The sequence below is a fragment of the Fusarium oxysporum genome, chromosome 12, assembly GCF_000149955.1.
Source record: "Fusarium oxysporum f. sp. lycopersici 4287 chromosome 12, whole genome shotgun sequence".
In the NCBI taxonomy this organism is placed as follows: domain Eukaryota; kingdom Fungi; phylum Ascomycota; class Sordariomycetes; order Hypocreales; family Nectriaceae; genus Fusarium; species Fusarium oxysporum.
Genome location: NC_030997.1, coordinates 1837607 through 1857106, shown reverse-complemented (window position 1 = coordinate 1857106; position 19500 = coordinate 1837607). Strand labels below are relative to the sequence as shown.

The following is a 19500-nucleotide window of genomic DNA, read 5'->3' as shown; positions in this document are numbered from 1 at the left end:
CCTCAAATGCATGATCGCCATTACTGGACTACAGCTGATAAATGGTGTCGAAACGATCCATAAATCGAGCTAAGCTCAAGCCATAAAGAGCGCGCTTCCCTAATTGGGGAGCGCGCGGGGTTTAAAAGTAATCATCACGCACGTTAGGGGGGGCAAGAAGTCTTAGGACCTCGATCCTAAGTGACAAGACTAAGTAAGTTAGCATAAACTTATAATAACTTCTGACGATTTTATTTTAATATCCCATATCAAGGTCTGATGTTTTCTTTCTCCCCGAGGGCAGAGTCCAAACTAATCACTGCGGGTCCTGATCTGCAAAGCAAGGCTTGACAAACCCTTGGCAAATCTTCATTCCCTGGCTATTTTCAAGCTAACTGTTCTAAAACTTGACTACTGAAGGTCCCGGGATGATGTACTCTGCATTACTCCACTCATCCACAAAAACATTATGCAGCAAACCCGGATCCGTAGAAGAATATAAATCCGTCGCAAACAAGCCATCAGGCTGTGCAGTGCCATCACCTTGATAAACAGGTTGATACATTGAGGATACATCTGTGTTGTTCCCTCAGCGCCTCCCGCATGCAGGGCAATGATTTCATGTCTGAGGACATAGCTTCCGGGTGCTAGTTTAGCCGGGATCGTTATGTTCCATGAGAAGTCTTCATCACGAAGTTTGTTATTCGCCCAATACCCTGGCTTACCAGGCACAGTTCCCCTCGTCAACTGCCCCATCTCATCAATCTTGAAAAACTTCAACTTGGTCTTATCCACTGCTGTGCAATCATCATTCGGACATCGCGCCATGTAATCAAGAACAGGTCCCCAGTGCGCTTCAGGCCAATCCGACCAGCGCACCGTTATGGTCGCGCCAGCAGTGACGTCTGCGGTTAGATGCCCGTTGGTAGCGTTGAGGTGGCAGATGATGTCTGGAGAAGACAGTGCGCTCGCAGTGGAGATGACGAAGCCGTTGTCTTTGGCACCGTTCGTCCAGGTGATGCTTTCCGGTTGAGGTCCGTAGGGAACTTTGGTGGGATCGTGGCCGCAGTAGCTTTTGTCGTTGATGAGAACCTCGGATACATGGCCATGGGCCGAAGCCTTGCATAAGAAGAAAGCACCAAGGCTCAGGAAGCGCACTGTCGTCGAGGGCATTTTGTATTGCTAGTAGTGAATTGGTTGGAATTTAGTTTACTCAAGAGAAGCTGGTTCAATTAGATCGGTCTTTGTTGTCAACATAGATGCATGGCTGTCTTTTATGTACGTCTTGGTGGTTATTAGCCAGAATAGGCAAAATGGCCAGAAATTGACTTTTTCAGTCGGTTGACTATGTTCCGTATAGCTCTTTTTGAAGCAATATGCTGCTTTCTTCGGCGGATTGTCCTCCTGAGCAGTCATTTTGAGAAACAAGGTGGTATTGCGGAAAGTCTTCATAAATGCTGTGTAGGACTATCCTAGTTAGATGACTGTATGGGTTTTTCATAATCCTACGGAACGCCGCTTATTCTCCGAAATTTCTTACTTGGGTAAGCTTTTGCAGTTCACAGCATCATGATAACACTTGCATCATGGCAATATGATATTATTGCCATGAATACAGCTTTGTAATACCATCTTCTCCACCTCGCTGCTGTCGCATCTGTACCTGGCAGAATAATTGCTAACGATGTCATGGAGCTTTGAGGTTGGGTGAAACCAGTTGGTTTACGATAAATCTTTGATACAGACGGCCTTTCCACTGTAGGTATTATCATGTGCCGTACTGTTTCCTAGCAGCTACATGTTGGCTATGATATTCATCTAGCATTTCCCGCGGCAGCTAGGTTGATAAGTGATGATCCCAACTGAGCTATACAAATAAATAAAACATAATAAAAGCAAATATATGCTCGACTGCTCTCCACACATCCCGAGTAGGTTTTGAAAACAATTCTCCGGACTCCAACTTTCGTAACGCCCAGAAGAGCTAACTATATTTCATCAACAGTAGCTGTCTGACTCCTTCTGAAACTCTGACGTCCTCTAACATACAATAGCAGTACTGTAACACCTCTATTGATTGCCGCCGATCAGGATGATCCTCTGATAGTGTAACCGCCTGGACTGCAACCACATGCTCAAGTATTTCAATCGCCTCTTTTGTTTGCCCATTCCTTATGTATGCTACTCCGAGTTCAAATTCTGATAACAGCGGATAGAGATCGTCCTCTGGTAATATACCTGTCCTAACTGCAACCCACATGCTCGCGCAGTTTAATTGCGTCATCCAATCTTCCATCGGAATCATATGCCACTGCAAGACAATGTTGTGATATTAGCCGATGTGGGTGATTCTCTGCTAATATATCCGCCTCAACTGCAACTATATGCTCCAGCAGCTTAATTGCATCTTTCATCTGTCCGTTAGATAGACATACTCTTGCAAGTATATGCTGTGACGCCAGTCGATCTGGGTGATTCTCTGCTAATATATCCGCCTCAACTGCAACTACATGCTCTAGTAGCTTAATTGCATCTTTTATCTGTCCGTTAGATTGATATACTGATGCAAGCTTTTCCTGTGATCTCAGCCGATCCGGGTGAGTCTCCGCTAAGTCTGTCCGAAATGCAACATGCTCAAGCAGTTCAATTGCATCTTTCATCTGCCCGTTAGATAGATATGCTGATGCAAGCTCGTGCTGTGACGCCAGTCGATCTGGGTGATTCTCTCCTAAGTCTACCTGAACTGCAACCTCATGCTCTAGCAGTTTAATTGACTCTTTTATCTGCCCGTTTAATCGATATACTCTTGCAAGTATATGCTGTGACGCCAGTCGATCTGGGTGATTCTCCGCTAAATCTGATCTTATTGCAACCATGTGCTCGAGCAGTTTGATTGACTCTTTTGTCTGCCTGTTAGATGCATATGCTGATGCTAGCAAATACTGTGACGACAGTAGAGGTGGATCATTCTCTGCCAACATTGTTTTCTCGGTTTCGACAACAGACTCAAGTATAAGTACTGCCTGTCTTGCCCGTCCGTCAATGAGCAAGCATTGGCTAACCTTATATCCGAGTACCCATCTGTCGTCAGTATGGGCGCCATCCACGCTTGTAAGGAGTCTGAGTGCATGTGGCATATACTGCCGCCATACCTCACGCTCATCCCAATCATCGCATGGAAAGGCCTCGGCAATATGTGCAACTGCCATCTGACATATTCCTTTCTCGAGTCCATCGTCTTGGTTCCATCTTTGTGTTGCAAGGTGCACGAGACTGTGCATGTCGAACGTCTCGCCATCCTCTCGCTTACTCAAGAAGCTGTATCCGCAAAGTGTACCGATAGCACGAGTCAACTTTTGTTCAGAGCCCAGCCGTGGAAATAAAGCACGAGGTATGGCCTTCGGCTCAAGACAGGCTGTGATAGAGAGAAGCGTCGCAGCGTCTTCGTGTAGAGCGCGGATCTGATTAAATGATACAATCCAGGTTGTAGCAACGGCTCCTTGAGAGGGGTCGTAGTGAGTGCTGTCACGGAACCCACAACTGAGCAACTCTACCATATCCTGGTCTGTATTTTGGAGGATGCGGAGATACTCGTTGACTGAGATCTCATTGACTTTCATGTATGCTGAGGCTTGCGTGATTGCAAGCGGTAGATAGGCGAGCTCTTGTAAGAGCTTGTCAATAAGTGCTGTGTCCTGCATCTGGTCCTTTTCAATCAGCGAACCCATCAAGAGGGCCTTAGCATCCTCATCATTCATCTCAGACAGCTTCACGATGTTACTTTGTGCCACGCTGACGGCTACTTCAAGAGATCGGGTTGTGAAAAGAATGTAGCCGTGATCACAGTCTGGGATGAACTGGTTGATACCTCCTGGGGCCTCAGCCGTTCCGTACAGAGTTTCGATATCGTCGGCATTATCCATGATAAGAAACCACTTTCCTGCCTTTTCTGAGTTGAGGAACCTATTGAAAGCGTCCTTTGGGGCCTCCTCGCCTTTCCGTTCAATGCCAAAATCGCTTATCATCTTGGTGCAGGCTTGTTCGAAACTTGCCATGCTCAACGCGGGCATCCATATAACGGAGTAGTTGCGATCTGCCTGATCTTCTTTCTTCACGAGATGTGCAAGTTGAAGAGCAATTTGTGTCTTGCCGACGCCGCCCAAACCGACTAAGGCGACCCGTTGGCCATTTGGATCAGTGAACAGAAGTTTTTGAAGCTCAGCGATTGTTCCCTCGCGACCTGTAAAGCTCTTGTTCCTTGACAGCGGTAGGTAATGAGTCCTGGATTCTGTCATGCGTGAGTCAGAAGGGCAGAATGACGAATGGCCAAGCTGTACTAACCAGTTGCCGCATTCTCTCCTGTTTGCGGTGGAATTACTCTCTGTTCTGAAAGCCAATCTTAGCGAAAGGGTTCTGTGAACAGGTTCACTGGCTGGTCTTACCAATCTTCAATCCCCGGGTCATGGGTTCTCCAGCGAGTCGTTTTCTCTGATCAAAACATTCTCGATCTGCTAAAGAGCAGCGTCTCTTGACATTTGCAGCTAGACACACGACATCTTCAAACATAATTAATTACAGCCATCACGCGTTGGTTGCTACGAACCTTGAGTAACAGAGGGGATCCAGAAGCCCAGAAAGGCTTTCGCACAAGCTGCCGCTGTAGCTGCTGCATATCGCTGCCAGACCTTACTTTTGTGACTATCAGCATAGTCACAACCGCCTTTGATGATGATACATGGGAAGCTATCCCAAACCCCAGCACCTTCCATCTCAAAGGCAATGATCCCTTCCGCCGTGGCAATCCTGTCACGATCTTCGCCAGATTTCATAACTGCATCCCCAGAGGCCATCAACCCAAAATGGATAGCAGGTTTAGTAGGGACGTCTGCAGTCGATAGGCGGCTTCGTGATACAAGTTCACCGTTGCATCCAAGCTGCTCACATGACCTTTGATCATCGGTATGACGATAAGATGCCTTGAATAGTCTATCTTTCGTAGCGCCAGGATACTCGGCATGCAGCTCTGGGTCACTTTGAAGAACAGCTAAGTAGCCTTCTATCTTAGCGTTTAATTGGCGACGATGTCGAAGTCCTTCTAGCTTTGCTAAGGCTCCCCGTATCTCCGTGTTGGGTCTACCTGGGACCTCTAGCAATGTGTCCTTACGGGCGAAGCGCTCAGGCAGCTGTCGACCAAAGTCATACTGAATGACACCGTTGCTAATAACGACATCGCCAAGGATGATTTCGTCCTTAGCAGGGCCAAAGGGAACAACGCCACAGATCCCAACCACGAGAGCAAGCTTGATGCTAGGAAAGCTCTTCCCGCAGTTGGAAGCAACAGTGGCCGCATGAACCTTGCCCATACCTGGCATATGCGCAAGAACAACATTGAAGCGGCCGATTACGCCTGTCGAGTATGCATTGGGGTCGCCTGGCTCCTTATCGAAAGGTGGACCGTCGTCTTCCCAGTGGTGATCGAACAAGGCTTCGATAGCATCAGCTTCAAGGGTTAAGGCGCAAATGATAGCTATCTCGAAGCCTCGACGGTCGCTTGGGCGAGACGGGTAAGACTTCGCAGAGCTGGTATGGGTATCGGGGGGGTTGACTGGGACCCTAGCGCTATCCGGAGAGTTCATTTTGGAACGCCATTGACTGGGCTAGACTGCCTGGTCGGTGATCTAAGATTGCGATGCGCAGATTGATTGTCTGTCTCGCCCTCTTGGCAAACAAGGTCCGGCGATCGGCTCCCCAGGCAGGGATGGAGATCTCTGATTGTTCAGAGGAGGCAATAAAACCAATAGAGGGATAGGAGAACGGCGCTGATGACTGTTGGGTTCTTTACTGACCCGCGGAGTCTGTCAATTCGGTTTGAAGCTAGATTGAAGGGAGAAATCTGGATGAAATGATGGAGCGGGGTAATTTTCAGCTCTGCCTGTTGGTTATGCACTTTGCAGGCAACAGTCTCATCATCCTTGCAGAACCAATATTTCGGGATTCGCAGCCAATTATTGCAAAGCTGGCACCCTACCAGTCAGATTTCAGTTTAACATTTTGGTTCTCGTGGTCCGGGCGAAAACGAGCGTGAGAACGAAATTGCCAGGACTTGAGACGTTAACATGCGCTGTATATAGTATATGAAAATTACAGAGGAGGTTGGCTTTCTTCAAATTCCATGTTGTTACAATAAGACAAAAATTGTTAGTTAGATGCATGAGAAATTACTTTATATGTTATCGTCTTAGCAGAATACTATATGTACCGCAATTGAGATTCGACAGCTGATACTTGCATCGCGCACCTGGCCTCAAGATATGAACCCTGTGAATCGCCTGGCTAGTCCTTCTCCTGGCCTGAAAATTACATTCATACTGGCACAAACATATTTCCAACCCGACTGCAAGAGCCAACATATAGATGCTTGCAAAATGTATAAGACTTTAATGAGGCTCTGATGAAGAATACGACGAGCAAGGTGGATTTCATCTTTAGCAGCAGAAAGTCATATAGCTACTTGCTTTGATATGCAGGATTACATCCCTGGTTGGCATCCACGTACGCGTTAGATTTACCATACTTACCCGATCGAAAGTGAGTTACATGCGATGTACAATTTTGTCCTGGTTCCTGTTCTTACGATGCTAGGCCCGGCCCGATCCGTCCATTGATGACCCGCTAATGTAGTCAGTGATGTCTGCTGAGAACGCTTAGCGTGTGCTTTGCCTCATGGCTGGGTTTGTTACCTTGCGACTATTGTGAGAAGGTTCAGGTACATATATCATATGTCAAAGTTAAAGTCGTGCAACTGTTGGAATTGGGAGCCTCGAGATATTCCATGTACTCTATGTGGCCGACTTGGTTATCGTGAGACGAGATTATGTCGATAGTTATTGTCGAAATGTAATACTTAACATATTTAGTGTTTTAAAAGGATAAAATGTCCCCAAGAATAGCGAGTCTTTTCAAAATCAAGTTTTACTTGAGTCTAGAAGTTTTTAAAAGACAGAGAAATCTTCTTATAATTCATCCTAAAAATAAAGTACTGCTTACCCTAGGTCTCTTGTTGGAGGAGCAGCAAACCTATAATACAGTCTTTGTAACACTATCCATGCCTATGAACCTGTTTTTCTCATTTAATAAGATTCTACTAATACAAGGATCAGAACAATATCAAGGGTGACTTTTTTATTAACTAAATAGTTAATAAAATGTTCAAGTAAGTTACGTAGCTTTTGATCTGCAATCGTATCTTATTATACTTATACTACAAGATAAGATAAGCTGATAGCCAGATCTAGTTAGCTTGACAAGGTCAACCTGACCGCCAGCTTCAATTGAGAAACCCAGGGTTCTTTCATTTATGTCTGGAATCCTCGTTATGGTAGATCTGCGTCGTATACACCATTAAATTTTAGCCACTACCTTACAGGGGTTTGACTTCTCAGTCTAGTCAATACCGCCTAATAATAGGGACTAATACGTCTCTGGAATTACAACAAGTAGTGTGCATAAGCATAGCCACTATCAGAAGCGTTAAAGTGACACGTATCTATAGCTGGGCACGCAGGGCAAATAGTAAGCTCAAAAATTACTACATTTACTCCCATTTGCCAGCGTCGAAATAAGCCGCGCTGATAAGGTATAAAATATCGGTTTTTTATCCGAACCCCTTGAGAAGAGTTGATTGCTTGCTATTTTTGCCTGCAGCGGCATTGACAATTGGCCGTTGCTTGATGGAGACATTTGGCAAGGAGCATCTTGACGAGTCTGATGATGTGCACCTATTATTACGTTGGCGACGATTGTTCTACGATAAGTTGTATCAAGAGGAGCATTGCACGCCAGGTTTCTCAGTTGGCCAAGGAGGTGAGAGATCGCTTTTCGAAGACTGGGGGCGCGGCACCAAATAATCAGAACATGGTAGTACATTGACAGCTAGATGGTAGCAAAAATATATGCTCTATCTCTATTGGCTTACATGTCTTGTCTCTGTAACGAAGAACGTGACGTTATCCACGGGGTGACATCTACATCTGGCAGTTGGTGAATCGGGCCATGTTCCTCGTACAAAGGTTGGATCTTGGACTGCATCGCCGACGTAAACAGTGGCAACCGGTGGATGATTCTCTGTTCCATTTATATATGTGCACCATGTCACCTGCCCGGCCATTCTAGCTTTCATTCCCTCGGGTGCAAGAGGCCGCACGTTATTGTTTTCGACCGAACTTCTGCCACTATCGGGGTGGGTCACAGCCACTGTGAAGTTTCTCCGGCCGTATCCCAAGAACGGATGCTGCGCACATGTGGGCTAATCTTGTAATTAGGTATGCATGAGTTCAAGACGTCTTGTGTTGTGGATGTGCCTCCCTGAGCAATATAGACTACCAATGACACATATCTGTTGCGGAGGAACAGGCCAGGTAGGCTGAAGCTTATATCATATCGTACAGTAAAGCCAAACGTGTAATAGACCGCAGTTGTATCGGTTTGTGCCCCGTTGTTTCCCCTGTAGGTCTCTATAACCCAGGATTAGGAGAGGAACTTGGATGATGCGGGAGCAAGCGAGCCTCATACTTGAGTCAGAAGAAGGTCAAGGTGTGGCTTAGCCCACTCATTGGCTTCACCGAGTGATAAGCCGATAACGTGTGCGTATGCTCCTGCGTCGTGTACAAGCCAATCGCATCGCGGTCAGGAAATGAGAGACACTGCGATAGCTGCCTTCGTGATGCGCAGATGACAAAATGTCATGGAATAATGATACCCTGTCAGATAGACTCGACAACGACGATGCACAACATCTGCTATGATGCACAGGAAGCACAGGAAGAGGTCCTTCGTGAACCAGAAAAGCAGACCCAGCGGTTACCAATGGCTGTGGACTCCCAATGGTCAAGGTCAAGACAAACAGTACCGCGCCAGAGTTACAAAGAATTTCTCATCCTAAAACAGTGTGGGTGCAACAGGCGCTAACTAAAGCTGGGTTTGGATGAGAAAAAGCCCGCCCCATGAGTGGGAGCGGGGCTGACTTACTAGGCCCAAGTCAGAGCAACATACTTTCAGACTGCATCTAGGACAGCTAAGGTTGTCCAAGAAAGAATAGCGACGGGTAATAAAAGTCCTTCAAATGACATCTGGAAAATGCTAGCCCTTGGTTACCCTCCAGTCGAACCTAGCCCTCACTTTTCTCGAAGCTATGGTAGGTCAACAGAAACTAAACCAAAAGGCCTTTTTATCCTTACGCACATAAATGAATACGATAACTACGACTTATTATATCAATAGCCAAGCATCGGGGGCCTTTTTCAACTTGTCAATAGGGTAGGGGCCTGTCTATTGCAATCCCTACCTACCAGATCCAAGACGTCTAGAAGATTGAGCAAATAGACGCACACGGCCTACTAAAGCAATCCCATTAGTCTAAACACCGTGAACTGAAATAACTAACCCCATTATATAACAAAAATGTCAATAGGGAGTATTGCAGATTAGTTGGTAATATTTACATTAGATAATATTAACAACTTCCCATTACTAAAGCCTACCGCAGGAAAACAGCACTAGCCATAAACTATAGATTTAATAATTCATATACTTTAAACAGTATTATATAATATAAAAGTAATATCAAAAGCTGAATATATATTCCTTTTAGATATAGCCTTGGGATTTTTATTTGCCCTAAAACCTTTAGCTGTAATTAAATTAAGGAGTTCGTTACTCTATAATATTATAAAGTTTTTGATCTAACTGAAAATGGCATCGATTGTTTTTATAACTGCCATAGTCACTGGTAAAATTAGATGCCGCATTAAGAAATACAGTTCACATTACACCAAGTTCCCTCGAGGCGTGTCTCCGTCCCCGCCTGCTCCATTCTTGTTTACTTTACAACATCAGATCATGACAACTAAACACCATCTCATGTAAGTGGCGCCTTTAGATAATCACGCCACTGGATAACTGGTTTTTAGCACACTTTCTTTATATAAGGTAAGTAAATTACTAATAGCAATCATATGATTGTGTTTGCGCCATGTGTCATGCTGACTTCATGTGCTTGCCGTATGCCTCTCCCATCTCTAATCTTGCATAAGAGTCTCGCTCAACAACGTACTAAGTAAAGTTTATTATGCATCCCAACTAAACCTCCAAAATCACTCAGTAAACAGCCTTTCGCGGAAGTTCTACTGATTGCGACGAGCACATTTTGCCAAGTCATCGTGGACAGGCAATTTGATAATGTCGGAGCAAGATCAACCACTTCAACGGGAAGAGCCCACCCATCACAACGATGAATCTCCCTCCGGGCTTAACGCTGGACAGTCGGGTCGACCGAAGAGTCTTCGCCCTTTCATTCTTTCCATCATGGCCTTCAAGCATGGTCGAAAGTTCTCTAAGACTACTTCGGCACATCTTGAACGGCGATTAAGTAGTGCTGCCGAGACGGAAGGCCAGTTCGGCCCGGCTCTCACGGTAAGCTACCTTTAGTTGTTGGGTTATATATTCTCTGTCCTAATGTTGACCTACGCGCCAGAGGCTATACCTTGGCATATCGGCTGTTTTCTCGAACGATCATACTGCACTTATTGCTCTAGCCATCAACGATGGTATCTACCTTACCGACTTCTCCGTCAAGCATCTTGACCTCAGCGACAACCAAGGATTCGGTCGGGATGCCATTGCAGACTATGTACTGAAGGAGGTTAAGGATTATCAGCATGAGAAATTTGCCAAGTTCATCGGAGCCGGTCTACCAGCCACGCTTGCGCGTGTAAGTAAAACACTATGCTCTCGCTTATGGCTAGATCTAGATATCGTTCCAATTATAGTACTTGATGAGAGAGAGGATGAGGATGAAGACGGTAGGAAGAGAGAGAAGGACTTCTGGGATCTGAAACGTGTTGACGAACAGGCTGACTCAATGGTTCGAAAATGCGTCATGTTAGTATACAACCACAAATATGTTCAGCTTAATCACTAACCTTACCTAAGGTACTTCGGGCCTTCGCAGGCTCCTCTGCTTCAAGTTGGCTTCCGCGGTTTGGTCCAGACTGATGTTGGATTTCGTGCATATTTAACGACTATTCAGAACTACAAGGACACATGTGGCGCCTCCACCTGGGAGACTATGATGACCTATGCAGAGAAGCTACGTCGCGATAAGACTCGTATCGCATTTTTCAGCTCTACTCCACAAGGTGGCGGCGTAGCTCTCATGCGTCATGCGCTAGTACGATTTGCACGTCGAATAGAGGTCGACCTATCTTGGTACGGTAAGCATTGCTCGAAAGCGAGGGATATGATTAATACATGTCTTGTCACTGTTATTGATGAATAAGATAGTTCCCAAACCGCTCCCTACTGCCCTCAGAGTTACCAAGAATATCCACAACATCCTCCAGGGAGTAAGTCCTCCCAGCCAACGCATCACCGCGGAGGAAAAGAAGGCCGTCATCCACTGGATTACCGAAAATGCATATCGATACTGGCTTTCAGAATCTGGCCCACTACGCCCAGCGGAGGAAGGTGGTGCTCATATCATAATTGTAAGTTCCTCTCATCTCACGCTTGATAATTCAAGTTCTTCCTCGTCAATTCTCTGCAATCAATTTATTAGTAGAGCTTCCGTTGACTTGACACAACAGATTGATGACCCGCAAATGCCGGGTTTAATTCCTCTCATCAAAAGGTTTACTCCGGATCGGCCAGTTGTATATCGCTCTCACATCCAAATCAGGAGTGACCTAATTGCCAAAGACAGCTCGGCCCAGGCTGATGTTTGGAAATTCCTGTGGAGCAACATACAACTGGCGGATATGTATATCAGCCACCCAATTCCTGCATTTGTTCCTGATACAGTCCCCAGAGCAAAGGTAGCTTATATGCCAGCTACTACGGATTGGCTTGATGGTTTAAATAAGCCTTTAGGAGATTGGGATGTTGGATACTATGGAAACATGTACAATGCCAGCTGCCACGCACAAAAGATGTAAGCCCACACAAAAGCTTTCCTACCATAATGAGAAACAAGGCTGCTAATTCTAACAAAGGACCGAGCTGCACTGGCCGGCTCGCAAATACATCATTCAAATTGCCCGGTTCGACCCCTCAAAGGGTATTCCAACGGCGATAGATTCATACGCCGAATTTCGCCGCCAATGCAAAGTGGCCGATATTGAGGATACTCCGCAGCTTGTCCTTTGCGGTAACCAGTCTGTTGATGATCCTGACGCAAGTATTGTCTACGACCAGACACTAGATCAGATAATGTCGTTATGCCCAGAGCTTATGAAGGATATCAGTGTGATGTGCCTGGTACCAAATGATCAGTTACTCAACACACTTATTTCCAAAGCCCATGTTGTCCTTCAACTCTCAACTAGTGAGGGATTTGAGGTAAAGGTTTCAGAAGCATTGCATGCTGGACGGCCAGTCGTTGCGACAAAGACTGGCGGTCTTCCTCTTCAGATCAAGGATTCCGTTAACGGATTTCTTGTTGAGCCCGGAGATTGGAGGGCTGTTGCTTCCTACCTCATGGATCTGTTCACTAATAATGCTCTGTATGACAGGATGAGTTATGCTGCAAGAACGGGCGTGTCTGACGAAGTTGGCACAGTCAGTAATGCGTTGTGTTGGTTCTACCTAGCTTCCAAGTGGAGAGATATTGGTACCGAAGAATCCGGCAAGGCCGTTCTCCAACCAAATGAGAGATGGGTTTATGACATGGCGAGAGACGAGGCAAATTGCCCATACTCCGCTGACGAGGAACAACTACCACGTTGTTCCATCGAGGATAAGAAGATCAACTAAGAAGGATCCAGCTAAATTAGCTAGAACTCTGTAATCAACTACAGAAACTTTGGAGATGTCTTGAATTTGAACACGGTGGAGCCTATGAAAGCTCCCAGGAGAATACTCCAAACACCTTGAGCTGCCATACTCTAGATAGGTCCAATATAATTCAACATCTTATCACAGGTCCGATACGCGTTGTAGCATTTCTAGTATGTTATTACTTGGTGGAGTATGTATTACAGCTTAATGATCCATCTGCAAGTTCAAAAGACTTCTTTATTAGGAGTATAGAAGACTATGATATGGCCATGGGTACCTTCTGGACTGCCAGTGCTACTAAGTAAATTACGGCAAGTAGTAAATGCCATATACATAAAAGAAGTCTTCATTATGATCATGGATGGCAGATGGCGGATAAAGCTTAATTAATTGGCCGAGATTAGTAATTTATGTCATGCCATCATCATATGATAGGTACGGCACTGAGGCAAACATACTTTCATCATGCACTAAGCATAAGGTTTTTCAGCAAGAAGCCACCAGGCCTAACAGACTGTTATGCAGGTATCATGCCATAATTGGTCAGAGTCGAATAATGTGTCTTGCAATGTCTTAAGGATCACCGCAAGAGGTGCGAGTAGAAATCTTAGCCATATGCCTCTTGATTGACGTTCACGTGTCTCTGAACGCTGATGGTCTTTATATCGGCTCCAAGCTTGATATCTCTGAATCTGGTCTGATTTGACCCATGTAGATTGATTTTTTTCTCATATACAATACACTAAAACAAACCATGCAAAGCACTGAGACTGAGCGACATCGGCTTGAGAGGCATACGACACAGAGCGGCCTAACTCGTGATGCCATCATCGGTCTTGCAGATGGACTGACAGTACCCTTCGCATTGACAGCTGGATTATCCTCGTGGGTTCATTCTCATTCTGATTACTTTTAACACTGATCAATGAGTAGAATTGGATCGAGCAAGCTTGTCATTCTTGGTGGGATGGCCGAACTGTTTGCCGGGTCCATCAGTATGGGACTGGGGGCTTATCTAGCCACAATCACTGATGCCCATCACTTTGAAGTAGAGGAAGCACGCGAGCAGCGCCAAGTTACTCAAACTCCACACCTAGAAGGCGAACTGCTGGTGAATCTCTTCCAAAGATATGGTATTACCTACCAGGAAATATCACCCATCATCGAAAGTTTCTGGAGAAATCCACAGTCTTGGGTCAAAGTGAGTTCGCTGCCGTCGTCAGAAAAAGCTAATAGCATGTAGTTTATGATGGACTTCGAACTGAAACTTGAACGCCCCCGCTGGTCTCGACCCTGGGTTTCTGCTCTCACAATGGGGCTATCTTACTTTATAGGTTTGTATATCTCAACAGGGTGAGCCTTTCTTTTATCTGTATGTTGACAAGTACATAGGGGGACTTATTCCCATGGTACCTTACTTTACTACGAAGCATATCAACACTGCGCTGTTTGCTTCAATCGGAGTCACATGTGTTATGTTGTGTATATTTGGTTATGGGAAAGCTATCATTACTGGGCTTAGCCGTCGCTCTGCCGTGTATGGGTCACTAGAAACGCTTCTTGTAGGGGCTATTGCTGCGGGCGCTAGCTATGGTATCGTAAAACTTGTAAATACTAATCTGGACTACACATAACACGTTCTTAGGGGCCTAGAGGCCGTTGTAAATAGGGCAATCTTATAGAATTACTCCAAAACTGAAGAGATTGTGTATTTTCAAGACATCAGGGAGATAAAGGACCGAATTATGTTATAGACATCCAAATAAGCCTCCTAAGAAAGTCAGAATGATAATACAAGACGAAATTAGTTAAAGTTCAAGCACGCCGCCATACTCGATGGCCTCGCGGTTTGACTCAATCGATATGGATGCGACGAGATTCGTGCTTCTTGACCTTTGGGACAATGATAGTCAGAATCCCGTCTTCAAAGCTAGCACTGACACCATCCTGATCTACATGAGATGGGAAGGTGAAGGTGCGGGAGAACTCGCCGATGCTGCGCTCAGCAAGCCAGTATTTGGTCTTTTCGTCATGTTTGTCGTCCTTATGTGGCTGTTGAGGCTGGGATTTGCTCTGCTCGGCTCCTTCGCCTTTAAGAGCTCCATGCGCAGATGGGCCTTCGACAAACCCCGCAGGAGGGTTTCCCGAGGTGTAGTTTCGCTCGGACTTTCCACGAATGACCATTGTTTGCGGCTCAGTAAACTCGAGGTGTACCTCCTTCTTTTTCATACCAGCAAGCTCCCCATGGAGCTCGTAAGCCTGAGGCGTCTCGCAGATATCAAACTTGGGCTGCCAGTGGATCATTCCAGCGTGATGGGTATTCTGATCTCTTCGGGAGTACGTGTCGTAATCTTCGAGAAGTCGGAAGATTGGGTTGAAGGGAGATTCAGAATTGTAAAGGCTGCGAGGGAAAAGAGCCATTGTGCGTGCTTTGCTGGCAATGGAATGTGGAAAGAAGCGTTTGTTAATAAATAAACCGCCTATTGATTTGCGTGCTTGTTGAGAAACCAGTGATCTGCAGGAATACATAGGAAGTCGATTGTAGGCTCGTTGTTCTGGAGGTCAGCTGCTTAGGGTATATATATTAATAAAGAAGGCAGATTATTTACATCTGGCTGGCATGATTCTGCGTGTCATTACAGGAAGGATTTCCTCATTGTCAATCTGCTGTAAACTCAGCATGATTCGGCATGATCTGATGCAATGACTGATGCAAAGAGTGGCCTCTGACTTCAGGGCCAGTAATACCCATGCAGGAGCAGTAGTGTTGTGTTAATGATCTGACTTCGTGATAGAGTTTTTGGGATTGTGACAATGACGTGTTTCATCATCGACATTACAAGTGATGATCTGATCCAAGACGACTCGATTGCAACCTAGAGATAGTGCCTCGTGACTCCGGCCTTACCCCGCAATTCCCATCACACCATTACAGACCTTTGACAATTGGGTGTAAACCTTCTCTGATGGCTAGAAGTGAGTCGTGCTAATTGAGATTATGTATAAGGCATTAGGCAATGACACTTGGTAAACTAGACATATCATTCAGTTGAGTAAAACGAACAGCTAGGTAAAAGGATAATAGTCTAACCCACTGCTATTTTAATGTCACTATATAAATGAGAATAAATTTGAAGATATTAATATATATAATATAAATAAAATATAATCTTATAAAATATTATATTAATTACTTTTGTAAGTTATATTATTATTATTAGGAATTATATAAATTATAGAACTTAATAATATATTATTTATTAATATTATCTTTATATTATATTTGTGTAAGTATTAATAATTAATATATTTAATATTATTTAAACTCTACTTATTATTAGGTTAAAAAGATATAAAAACTTATAATAAAAACATTGGTATTAAATTACTAAAAGATAATATTAATAACTCTATTATAACCATTCTTATATAATTCCTAATAAGTATTGTGGCTATATTATATACTTTACAAATCCTGTTAAATAGCAGATTATATCGTTCCTCGACCTAGTAGTTCGCGGCCGATTTAGTGTCTACTATTCCAGAAAAACTTCAACTCAGCGTTTTTACTAAGAAATGTATCGGGTGCCAGATACCTGTTCCTGTAACATGGATTTTACACGTGACCAGACTTTGATCAATGCGACAGTGAGACCTGAACTCAGTATTGTTTTGCCTGCAGCTTGACTTAAAAGCCATGGCCATGTCCCTTGATTAGAGTACACGGCTAGGTAGGTTATATAAAGCGAATCCTACCCTTGCAACTCTTATAGTTCATCCGCGAGCAACACCATGGAGACTCGGCCCCGGGAACCATTCCATTTAGTAGGGATTACTCTATGTTCCGGAACATGTCTTGCCTTCAACGTAGCCTCCCTTGCACCGCCCTGCCCTGGATCATAGGCTCATAGAAGTGTCTTCTGGTATTCATCTTGATCCCTTTGGGCCATGCGTGAGAGTCGAGATGGTAAGGAGTGTCTAGGGATGAAAACAGACTCTGTGGAGAAAGTCTGAAACTACAGTTACCTATACAGATAGACTTTTACTGTAGTTATAGGCGATAAGCCTGGGGTTCACAAATGCGACAAGGCACCTGGTTGGCGAGATCGACGACACATTGACCATTGGTTTAGGGCTGTACTTATCATCTGTTGGTGAGGAAGGTTGGTCTAATTCAGCAAGTAGGCAACTGTTACTAATCAGGCTCAGAACTAGTAGCTAGTAGACTATTCAAGAGGCTGGTCAAGAGGACCCTAATCTGCAGTGCAAGCCTCTAGCTGAGTAACTGTCTTCCAGTGAACACGTCCAAGACTGTCGTCAATAAGAGCCCAGCATTGCAGAGGATTGAGAGCCTTGGTTCTCTCACTTCCCCATCATGCATATTTGGGTATCACACCGGATCCAAGAATGCCAGTAGAAAGACTGCCTGTCCGATTCCGAGGTTGCTGGGACTAGGGTCAGACACCATTTCCCATGGAAAGTTTGATGGAGCAGGTTTCTTGTCAGTGCGCAAAAACAGTTCACACCATCAAGACTGAGTAGCTTGAGACTCGGTATGGGTTACTATCACCGAAGCTTTGTATTGTAGCAATGGAGGACTGTAGAAACTACCATTTGGAGAACCATATATTTAGTAAGACGGTGAATTCGCGTAAGAGCATAGTCGGCAATCATTTGGAGACATGGTGGCACCCTCGTTTGACCAATGAACCCGAATTGTTTCTGTCATGTCCAGAGACCGCCAGTTCCATCGGGCTGGTGTGCGAAGGTGGCAGACATTAACAAGCTGACAACGAAGGAATATCGGCTGGTGAAGAAGTTGGATGAGCTGTTGGAGAGACCTGGTAACATCTCTACAAGGCAGGTATTTTTCCAGTGATACGATTAGTCGTCACCTAACGTAGGTGAAGAAGAAACGATAGAAAGGAGGTCATCACCCGCAGATTGCTATGGAGGTTTCTTCTCAGGCAGACAAAATGCACAGGCAGAGTGTCTGCTAACAGGTGCGGATCTCTCTTGATCAGCCTCTCGGGAGTGATTTGTCTACTATCTGCCGGCTTTCACTGCGAGTAGCGTTTGGGGAAGTAATAACGGCATTCGAAATCGTTGGATTAGCAAATGGTGTCAAGCTTTGTGGCGCCGTCAATAGGGCCTAACGTTAACTCGTTGAGGGCGGTAAGTTGCATCAGTTTTGACGGATGCGTAACCTGAACCAAAATGTAATTTCGGAACTCGGCTCCCCATGCGACAGTCCTTTGGACCCCATCTACTGCCATCTTCAGCACCGCAAGAACATCCTTTGGAAAGTACCCCTTAGACAAGCATAAAATACACACCGCTATAGATGTTGTTTGAGCGAGGGCAGTGAGAAAACGAAAATGACCATATGGTTGACAAGAGTCCGAGTATACAAATACAATTAAGCTAGACAGAAATGAGGTATGCCGACTTCCCGAAGTTGAAATGCGTCAAATTCACGACTACCCGGCTAGTCCGGTATGGTGAGTTGAAGCAGCCCCGGGGGTAATGGTAAGAGAGCTGGGTAATAATTTATACTTCGAGCCTCAATTCCGGCAGTTAATCTGAAATGCATATATGGCTCAGTCGCTTGAAAAGCGGTGTGTTAAACGATGGATTATATTATTTATGCTTTTCAGCACCGAGGGCACGGTCAACGTCATTCGGCAGTTATCAAGTTTACACATATCCCTGTAGTTCAGAACTTTATCCCATAAGTGCATAATATTTCCTCCGTATAATATAGTTTTAATTTCTAATAGACTCAACCTTTTTTTACCGCTATATGAGAAATTACACCAACCTTGTCTACTTTTAGAAAAGGACAGTATATATACCAAGTATCTTCCAACGTATTTGCTATCTACCCACAGGCTCTTCGTCCACACTACATCAAGTCTATTAACGTCAGCATGAAGCTCCTAACTCTCATTTCTGCATTCGCAACTGCGACTCTGGTGTCCGCAGACCAAAGGGCTCAACTTCGTGCCCCTGATGGTTCCGTCCATCATTTGAGTGCCCGGGACGGCACATGTCCCAGACCCATGGTAAGCTAGATTCCAGTAGCAGCTCAGCTCCTGCAGACTCAATATTCTAATACTCGCCAGTGCACAACACCCGCTTCTCAAGGGCCAAAGGACCCTCCCGCCTGCGGCGACTCTTACGCAGCGTGCAAGTTCGACCAGTTCCCTTGCGATGAGTACTTTAGTCCCAAGGTGACTGACACTCACCATTGCTACTGCATTGTATGTACTGCCCTCTTCAATCACTACCTATATCTGACCACTTTGTAGTTGGCCAACAAGAAGGCAATGGATGCGTATTGCCAGGAACGGGGATTCAAGAGTGGTACCAACCCTTGGAAGTACTACTACGCGGTTGAGTGCCACGGCGCTGTCAGTAACCAGGTTTGTAACAAGGATTGTCGTGACCAGGGCCGCGGCAAGGGCAGAATCGACAAAGCTCATCCGAATGGGGCATGTGCGTGCGACAAGCCTAACCCGCCTTATGATACATGCAAGCCTTGAGCGATAAGCTGTAAGTAGCTTGATCCAGCCAATTCTTGTCTTAGGACCGACGAAAAGGCTTGTGTCCATAGATTCGATTCTTTGCTCAATTTACATATATTCTTTTGGTGCATTCACCAACCATGCAGGGTGATGGGACTTTGAC

At 45.1% G+C, this 19500-nt stretch overlaps 8 protein-coding genes across 11 annotated transcripts; 3 read left to right on the top strand and 5 right to left on the bottom strand.

The window, feature by feature from the left end:
* Window positions 1–390: 390 nt before the first annotated feature.
* FOXG_14690 (uncharacterized protein) lies at window positions 391–1215 on the bottom strand (the record flags this gene model as incomplete). Its single annotated transcript, XM_018394752.1, has 1 exon — window positions 391–1215. Exon 1 carries the CDS (start codon window positions 1150–1152, stop codon window positions 391–393), a length of 762 nt encoding a protein of 253 aa, XP_018254300.1. The 5' UTR covers window positions 1153–1215.
* Window positions 1216–2255: 1040 nt separating this feature from the next.
* FOXG_14689 (uncharacterized protein) lies at window positions 2256–2570 on the bottom strand (the record flags this gene model as incomplete). Its single annotated transcript, XM_018394751.1, has 1 exon — window positions 2256–2570. A coding segment is annotated over one exon (315 nt), but the record flags the coding sequence as incomplete, so codon positions are not given.
* A 472-nt stretch (window positions 2571–3042) lies between these two features.
* On the bottom strand, window positions 3043–5615 carry FOXG_14688 (uncharacterized protein; the record flags this gene model as incomplete). Its single annotated transcript, XM_018394750.1, has 3 exons — window positions 3043–3060; window positions 3132–4267; window positions 4583–5615. 3 exons carry the CDS (start codon window positions 5613–5615, stop codon window positions 3043–3045), a joined length of 2187 nt encoding a protein of 728 aa, XP_018254298.1.
* A 2018-nt stretch (window positions 5616–7633) lies between these two features.
* On the bottom strand, window positions 7634–8146 carry FOXG_14687 (uncharacterized protein; the record flags this gene model as incomplete). Its single annotated transcript, XM_018394749.1, has 2 exons — window positions 7634–7783; window positions 7955–8146. The coding sequence occupies 2 exons, from the start codon at window positions 8144–8146 to the stop codon at window positions 7634–7636; spliced, it is 342 nt and encodes a 113-aa protein (XP_018254297.1).
* Window positions 8147–10023: 1877 nt separating this feature from the next.
* FOXG_14686 (uncharacterized protein) lies at window positions 10024–12960 on the top strand. 3 transcript variants are annotated; one of them, XM_018394747.1, is made up of 6 exons: window positions 10024–10449; window positions 10513–10917; window positions 10969–11249; window positions 11320–11522; window positions 11622–11965; window positions 12027–12960. In XM_018394747.1, the coding sequence occupies exons 2-6, from the start codon at window positions 10898–10900 to the stop codon at window positions 12784–12786; spliced, it is 1608 nt and encodes a 535-aa protein (XP_018254295.1). In that variant the 5' UTR covers window positions 10024–10449; window positions 10513–10897; the 3' UTR covers window positions 12787–12960. The 3 variants fall into 3 exon arrangements, with proteins under 3 accessions (XP_018254295.1, XP_018254294.1, XP_018254296.1); XM_018394746.1 differs by having other exon boundaries at window positions 10511–10917; XM_018394748.1 differs by lacking the exon at window positions 10024–10449 and having other exon boundaries at window positions 10450–10917.
* A 465-nt stretch (window positions 12961–13425) lies between these two features.
* On the top strand, window positions 13426–15577 carry FOXG_21604 (uncharacterized protein). 2 transcript variants are annotated; one of them, XM_018401947.1, is made up of 4 exons: window positions 13426–13695; window positions 13744–14011; window positions 14054–14144; window positions 14203–15577. In XM_018401947.1, the coding sequence occupies exons 1-4, from the start codon at window positions 13565–13567 to the stop codon at window positions 14442–14444; spliced, it is 732 nt and encodes a 243-aa protein (XP_018254292.1). In that variant the 5' UTR covers window positions 13426–13564; the 3' UTR covers window positions 14445–15577. The 2 variants fall into 2 exon arrangements, with proteins under 2 accessions (XP_018254292.1, XP_018254293.1); XM_018401948.1 differs by having other exon boundaries at window positions 13447–13695; window positions 13744–14546.
* Window positions 14263–15632, bottom strand: FOXG_14685 (uncharacterized protein). Its single transcript, XM_018394745.1, has 2 exons — window positions 15420–15632; window positions 14263–15365 (listed from the first exon to the last, which is right to left on the bottom strand). Exon 2 carries the CDS (start codon window positions 15337–15339, stop codon window positions 14665–14667), a length of 675 nt encoding a protein of 224 aa, XP_018254291.1. The 5' UTR covers window positions 15340–15365; window positions 15420–15632; the 3' UTR covers window positions 14263–14664.
* A 2983-nt stretch (window positions 15633–18615) lies between these two features.
* Window positions 18616–19481, top strand: FOXG_14684 (uncharacterized protein). The gene is made up of 3 exons (XM_018394744.1): window positions 18616–18875; window positions 18936–19073; window positions 19122–19481. The coding sequence occupies exons 1-3, from the start codon at window positions 18741–18743 to the stop codon at window positions 19353–19355; spliced, it is 507 nt and encodes a 168-aa protein (XP_018254290.1). The 5' UTR covers window positions 18616–18740; the 3' UTR covers window positions 19356–19481.
* Window positions 19482–19500: the final 19 nt, after the last annotated feature.